The sequence below is a fragment of the Hipposideros armiger genome, unplaced genomic scaffold, assembly GCF_001890085.2.
Source record: "Hipposideros armiger isolate ML-2016 unplaced genomic scaffold, ASM189008v1 scaffold_284, whole genome shotgun sequence".
NCBI classification, from domain to species: Eukaryota; Metazoa; Chordata; class Mammalia; order Chiroptera; family Hipposideridae; genus Hipposideros; species Hipposideros armiger.
Window position 1 is genome coordinate 7,162 of NW_017731634.1, and position 6,838 is coordinate 13,999.

The 6,838-nt window shown below is 55.3% G+C and overlaps 1 protein-coding gene across 1 annotated transcript in view; it reads right to left on the reverse strand.

Annotated features, from left to right (window-relative positions):
• The window catches only part of CCDC27 (coiled-coil domain containing 27), a 16,465-nt gene that overhangs the window by 2,181 nt on the left and 7,446 nt on the right, over positions 1–6,838 (reverse strand). The window contains exons 3-8 of the mRNA XM_019658431.1: positions 4,511–4,690; positions 3,648–3,737; positions 3,014–3,353; positions 2,661–2,791; positions 385–462; positions 5–121 (exon numbers count right to left, since the gene is read on the reverse strand). Of these exons, the coding sequence (XP_019513976.1) occupies positions 5–121; positions 385–462; positions 2,661–2,791; positions 3,014–3,353; positions 3,648–3,737; positions 4,511–4,690 (936 nt within the window). The remainder of the gene's footprint in view (positions 1–4; positions 122–384; positions 463–2,660; positions 2,792–3,013; positions 3,354–3,647; positions 3,738–4,510; positions 4,691–6,838) is intronic.

A 6,838-nucleotide genomic window follows, 5' to 3' on the forward strand; every position in this document is an offset into this window, starting at 1 on the left:
TCTGTCCCTCCAGGTGCTTCTCGTTCTGGCTTAGCTGGGCCTGCAGGTGGCTGACCTTGGCGTTGGACTGCGAGATGGTGTGTTCCCTCTTGGTGAGTTCCTGTTCCAGCTCCCACACTTGCTGGGGAAGCACCAGGGAGGACAGAGGAATAGGTCCACCTGGCCCAAACTGGTGACACCTGTTCCCACCCCTTCTTTCCCAAAGATGGCCCACCCTCCGAGTCCCTCAAATCAAATCTGGACCCAGCCTCTGTGTGTGTTTGCCCTCCAGAGTTTGTCAAATGGGGCACGGCCTATGATAAGTGGCCCTCAGCTCAGCGGTGAGGAGAGTGCCACCTAACTTTCCCTGTGGCTTTGTCACCGGTTAACCACACCCACGGTCACCTGCCGGAGGACAAGGTTGTCCTTCTCCATGAGCGCCATCATCTCTTGGTGCTTCTTATCATCTCGGAGGTTGGAGAACTGGAAGGCGGACGAGCAGCTGGCTCAGGGGACTCCAGGGAGCGGTTACAGGGGGGACCCCAAGTCTCACCCTTCCCTCCCAGAACCTCAGTGAGGTGAAAGCAGTGGCATTTCTGAAGAGGGCGGGAGAAGAGGAGAGAGTACCAAAAACACTGGGGCTGCAGAAATGTGGGATCCTAAGACAGCAGCAGGGAGAGCTGAAAACAAGCCCAATTCACAATTTTCAGAGTCCCTGAAAGCCTCAGGAATTGGTGGTGCCAGTGTTTGTGGATATGGAGGCGAAACAGGGGAGAAGGTGGGATGAAGATTCAGAAACGGCTGCAGACTGGTTTCCGGCCTTGAGCAGTCCCCTTTCCACCCAGCAGGCGACCTACGTCAGGGGGTCTCTGGCCTGGGAGATGCCAGGCTCTGTTGAGGGCGGAGAGGCCAGGCTCTGTTGAGGGCGGAGACCCTAGACTCCAGATGTGGGTGGGGCCGCAGCCCACTTTCCCCACTGGGCGAGGCCTTCACATCCCAGGCAAGAAATTCTTCCAGTTTCCCAGATCCCAGGGGAATGTGACCAAACCAAGAGGAAAGGCCTGAAACGACTACCTTTGAATTCTCGGTTGAAATGCATACAACACTCCTGTGTCGCGAAGCACAAAATTGCCACCACATGCTCTGACATTGGAACCAAGTGCTTGCATGAATGACAGAGACCAAACAAAGTTACAAAAGGAACTTGCAGGAAATAGAAACGGTGTAAGAAGTTAAAAGCCATGACGATCAAAAAGGTGCTCATCAAGGTAAGAGAAGATGCTGCAACTGAGAAACGGAAGAAAGAAAACAGGAGCGTGCACTCAGAGAACAAAAGAGAGACCTTGGACATTGTAAACGCTGAAACACAGTTAAAACTCAGGAGGAGGGCTGTCGATTAAGTCATGGGAACCTCCTAAAAGTAGAAGGAAAGGACTCGGGGATGGAAAGCAGGAGGGACGGAGCAGGACCAGACCAGGGGGCTGCTGGGCCCGCGACTGGAACGCCAGAGGAGAGTTTAGCGGAGAGGGGAGGAAATAAAAATCAACGTGCACAAGGAAAATTCCAAATAAATGGACACAAGTGGTGTCCAGCTGGCCACCAAGTGCCCAGGACAATGAAAATCGACCCTCAAAAAGGCACAACTTTGTGAAACCCCAGGATACGTGGGACAAAGACAGGATCTTGCAACTTTCCAGAGAGGAAGCGACCCAGACACTCAGAACCGTGATGTGTGAAGCGTGAGAATCAGGGTGACTCTGGGCTTCCCACCGGCAGCCCCAGAAGCCAGGACACCTGGGGAAATGCCGTAACACTGCCGAGGGACATGCTTTCCAAGCTGGAATTCTATACCCAACCAGATGGTATTAATGTGTAGAATAAAGACATTTGCAGACATATGGCATCCCCCAAGTTTACCCCGACTCATCCATTCTCAAAAAAATACTAGAGGATGTGCTCCAGAGAAAATAAGCGAGTAGATCAAGAAAGAGAAAGATGTGGGAGGCAGCAGTCTTAAAACGTGGTTTATGAATCTTCAGACTGTTTCACAGACTTGTGTTTCAGTTATGTGCCTGTGCGACCAATAGCTGTCCTCACGGTGGCAAGTGTCGGCTCACTGACATTGTGCTGGAATGGGACTGGGAAGGGGCGGCGGGGGACTGAGGAAAGCATTAGGTAATGCTAAGATGGAGGAAAGCTAGTCTGGACATGAGAAGCGTACTATCTAGAGACTTGGAGGGTGGTTTCTAAAGAATGAGCTGGAAGAGCTGGAAGCCGTCCGTCACCTTGGAGTGTGAGCAAATGAGACGAAGAAGGTGGGAGTCTCCCTTTCCGCGTGTCACAAGCCTGTGGAACTCTGGTTCTTTCTGCTATGTGGGTGAAACACTTCTATCCAATAAAAAGTAAAGATGCTGAACGAGGAGTCAACGCAGCAGAGTGGCAACCCCTCTAAGCATGGGTGGGGCCCTCACCCCTGGGACTCAGGCCAGGAGATGCCCGAGAATTGGCTGGGAGCCAAGGGGACAGCGTGGGGCGTGGGGGTGGGGCCCTGGAAGAGTCACTTCAGCTCCCTAAGTTCAGCATCTCCATCGGTGGGATGGGATGGCTGGCACCTACTCCGGAGCTGCTAGGAAGGCGAGCGAAGCCACGTGGGTGCCCGGCGGGATGAAGGACACTGCCACCTTGTCTGTCATGGCCTGTAACTGACGGGTCCGCTCTCGAAGCTCCTTGTGCAGCAGCTCGTTTTCGGCGCTCATCTTTTGCAGTTGGGATTCTAGGACATCCACTTGTCGTTGTAAAGACATGGTGGCTCCTGAGCGAGCAGCGGGCAAGGAGAGAGGGGATGATGACGATGGTGGGGGAGACCAGGCTGGGGTCACAGCGCCCTCCCACCCTCCCACACATGGCTCCCAGCTCAGAGGGACGGGGCGGACCCGTGCCCACCCTGCCTGCCCGGCAAAGGCGGCAGCGCCTGGGGTGCCCAGCTGCTGGGCCCGGGCCACTGGTCCCGCCGCCGTGTACTCCAGCATCCTACCTGTTGCCAGGCAGTGTTCTGTCCTGGTGACCTCCAGCTCGAGCTGGACTTCCTGGACCAGCTGCTCGTACTCCTCCAGACGGGCAACCAGCTCCTCCTCAAACAACTCGTCCAGGGAGCAGGTCCTTCCCCTGCTGCGGGCCTCACAGCCCTGACCGTCCTGCCCCTTCTCCTCTTCCAATTCCACCTCCTCCTCCAGCTCCACAGCCCCGTTCCAGCCCGCACCGCCCTGGGCTCCCTCGTCCGCCGCCCTCTCGGCCTCCCCTTCCAGGACCTCCTCCTCTTCAAAGCCTGCTTCCAGGTCCCTGACGCTGCACACCGTGGCATACTCCTCCTGCACCTGCAAGAGGGATGGGGTGCTGGGCGGAGCCTGGGGGCACCCCGGGGCAGCGCAGGGGCAGGGAGCACACTGGGCACCGTGCCACCACCCCAGCCCAGGCATCCAGCCTCAGTCTTGGGGACTGCAAGTGACCAGCACCCCGGAGGGCTCAGGGGAACTGCTTTTCAGGGAGCTGCCCACCACCCTCACCTGTTCCCCTCCAGGGTGACCGTGGGCTGTGCCTGGCAAAGGGCCAGCAGGTGAGGGCTGCAGGGGGGACCCCGATGCCCTTGGTCAGCTGCCCGGCCAGCGCACCTGCCTCCAATGCTGCAGCTCCTCGTCATCCCTGCAGAAGGCTTTCAGGAGGCTCAGCCTTGCATATGGCTTGGGCAGCGACTCAGGCTCCTGCAAGACGCCCGTGGGAGCCTCAGGGCCTCACACGGCTCCCTCAGCTCCCTGGAAGGGAGACAGCAGCCTCTCCACATCAGGAGGGGGTTGGTGAACCCCAGGTGGCAGCCCTGGGGGCAGTGGCCCTGCAGTAACAAGTACGGTCATTTGGAAGAGTCGCGGGGCCCGCCTCAGACGTGGCCACCTGGCACGTCACTGCCCTGTGCTCCACCCACTCACACCGATCTCCCAGCCCTGAGGAGGCTGGGCAACGCTTCCACGCCTCCGCAGACTCCTGCTTTCCCCTGCCCACATCGGCTTCTGGGCAGTTTTCTTTGGAAGCGTCCAGGGGATTCGGCAATGGTCTGAAGCCTCCCACCCCCACTCAGGCGTGCCCCCACCCAGCAGGCAATCTGGCTGTAGCCTCAAGTATGAAAGAAATCAGATCTCAGAAAGACCGGGCAACTGCTCACCAGCGCCACGCAGAGCTGTCCCTGGGCCCCACCTGGACCTGTCTAGTCCAGTCCTCTGCCCAGACCTGGGGAGGGACAGCGTCCCCAAGCCCTTTTTCTAGGCAAGGACACTGACTTCCCGCAGTTAGAACAGGTCAGGCTAATCCAAGTGACCGCCACACTCGGGGCCACAGCCAGGAGTCTGGGGACGCCACCTGCAGGGGGCCTTCCATCCTCCAGGATGTCAGCGGAGCTGGGCCTCATGTTACAGGAAAGGAGCCTGAGTCTAGACGGGTCCCCGGGAGGCTCAGGCACCTTGGGAGCAGGGCCCCAGCTCACCTTCATGCCTGGGCACACAGGTGTCCCCTGACCTTCGCATCTGAGGAGGTATTGCAGCTGCTTCTTCAGAGTCTCCCTCTCCTCCTGGAGGGCCAAGATGGCTCCATCTTTCTTCTGCACCTGCTCCTCCAGCTTGGACAGGCGCTGGACCTCCTCCCGCAGCACGGACAGGCAGTGATCCTGGGCAGAAAGCAGGGGCGGCCCCGTGTGCCACTGTCTCAGGCTCTTCCCCACCCCCTCCAGCCACCCGCAAGACAGCAGCTCCGGGCCCAGGAAGAGCAGGCCTGCTGTCCGGGGACCCCAAAATCCCAAGCCCCAGATGTGTGCTTCTTTAGTGCACCCGCACCCTGACAGGGCAGGTCTGGAATCCTCGCCCCAGGAGATGCCTGGCAGCCTCCCCTTCAGCCTGGCTCCTGGCCAGCCCCCAGTAAGTGACTGAGGACACCAGTCTTCTGTGCGGCCCCACACCTAACCAGCAACTTCCTCCCGGAGCCACCCCTAGGGGTCCGCGACTCCTAAACTTCCATTCTCTAAGTCTCAACGCCCTCCATTCTTCAAAATCGGAGACACAAGACAAGTGTTTTTTTTCCGACAAACAACAACTGAAAGAATGTGTCCTAAGTGACCTGAACTTAGAGAAATATACAGGGAACTCTTCAAGCAGGAGGGAAATGGTCCCAGACAGAATTCTGGGAGGAAAAGTAAATAGAAAGTTCTCCAAAAGTTTGGAAAATAAGCGATAGGCTTCCACGTAGCCCACACGTCAAAGAAGAAATCACAACGGAAGGTAGAAAATAGTTTAAACTGAACAATAAAGAACATTTGGACTTATCGATACTGGTGTGGTGCAGCTAAAGCTGTGATGAAGGAAAATTTTATAGTCTTAAAATTCATGTACTAGAGATGACGCAGGCCGGCGATCGACTACATCACCCGGGAAGAGAGCAATGATAATACCAACATGGGCCAGTGAAGCGATGTCCTCCACAAATAGACTGAAGAACAAAAGGACAGCAACTTGTCTGTTCCCCTTCCCCGATTCCTCAATGCTGTTCCCCTTCCCCAGTTCCCCAATAAAATCTTAAAAAAGAAAGACAAATTCATGTACTAGGGGAAACAATGGAAAAGCAATGATCTAAGTAGCCATCTCTCTAATTCAGAAACAGAACTGCAAATGAAACTGCAAGCACGGAGGAGGGAGGGCATCACACAGATGAGGCCCTGTGAATGAAGGCTACAGAGGGGAGAGGAGAGAAGGGGAGAGCAAACGGCAACAGCATGTTAACATTTCGGGAACCTGAAGGGTAGGTGGGGATTAGTTGTACTATTAGGTCAAAGGGGAAAATAACCACACACACATCATGTTTTGTTTTTGGTGACTGGCCATGGTGACTCAGACACGCACATGTGTCCCGAACCAGACAGTGGTTACTGGAGGACGCGCTCCCTGGGGCTGCTCAGTGCACAGCACACTGCCGCCTTGCCTCCAGAGGAGACGTGCCCGCCGGCGACAGTTCAGACAAAGGCAGAGATGAGAGAAAAAGAGCCCTAAGGATACCTTTGGAGCTTCCAGAGGCAGCCACGCCAGCAGCCCTTCCCCTGGCAGGTTCACACACAGGAGCCGAGAATTCCATTCCCGTCAGCCACCTCCACAGCCAAGGACATCCTCTTGCTTATATCTGTGCAGTTCTATTCAATTATGTCCTCAAGCTATGTCCCCAAAGTGGAACTGCTTGATCAGAGAGTGTCAGCGCTTTTTCATTTTTCTTTTTCTTTTAAGATTTTACTGGGGAGTTAAGGGAAGGGGAACAGACAAGTTGCTGTCCTTTGGTTCTTCAGTCTAGTTGTGGAGCACGTTGTTTCACTAGCCCAAGTTGGCACCATCATTGGCACCAACATAATTTTAAAAAACAACCGTGTCAGACATCTCCATGCACAGATGGCTTCGATGATGAATTCTTCAGAATTTAACAAGCAACAATTTTCATGCAAGCTCGTTCAGAGAACAGAAAAAGGGGAAGCGCATCCCACCTTCTTTAGGTTAGGCGTCCAGAATACCTCTGACACCAAAATCACGAACAAGGGAATTACCAGACAGGTAAATTGGGGGTCAGGCTCCCTCACCAACGTGGGTGAAATAAATACCGACTCATAGGTAGGTGTTTGCGTATCAAGCTGATTATTACTATTTTTAAGGACACATTCTCCCAAGCGGGATGGCTGTGTCAAGAGGTGTACAGACAGGTTTAGGTCACGAGCATGCTGGCGAGCTGTACGAATGGGTGAGGTTCCCTGCAGCTCAAAGTGCCATTTTGGGACAAGAATGAA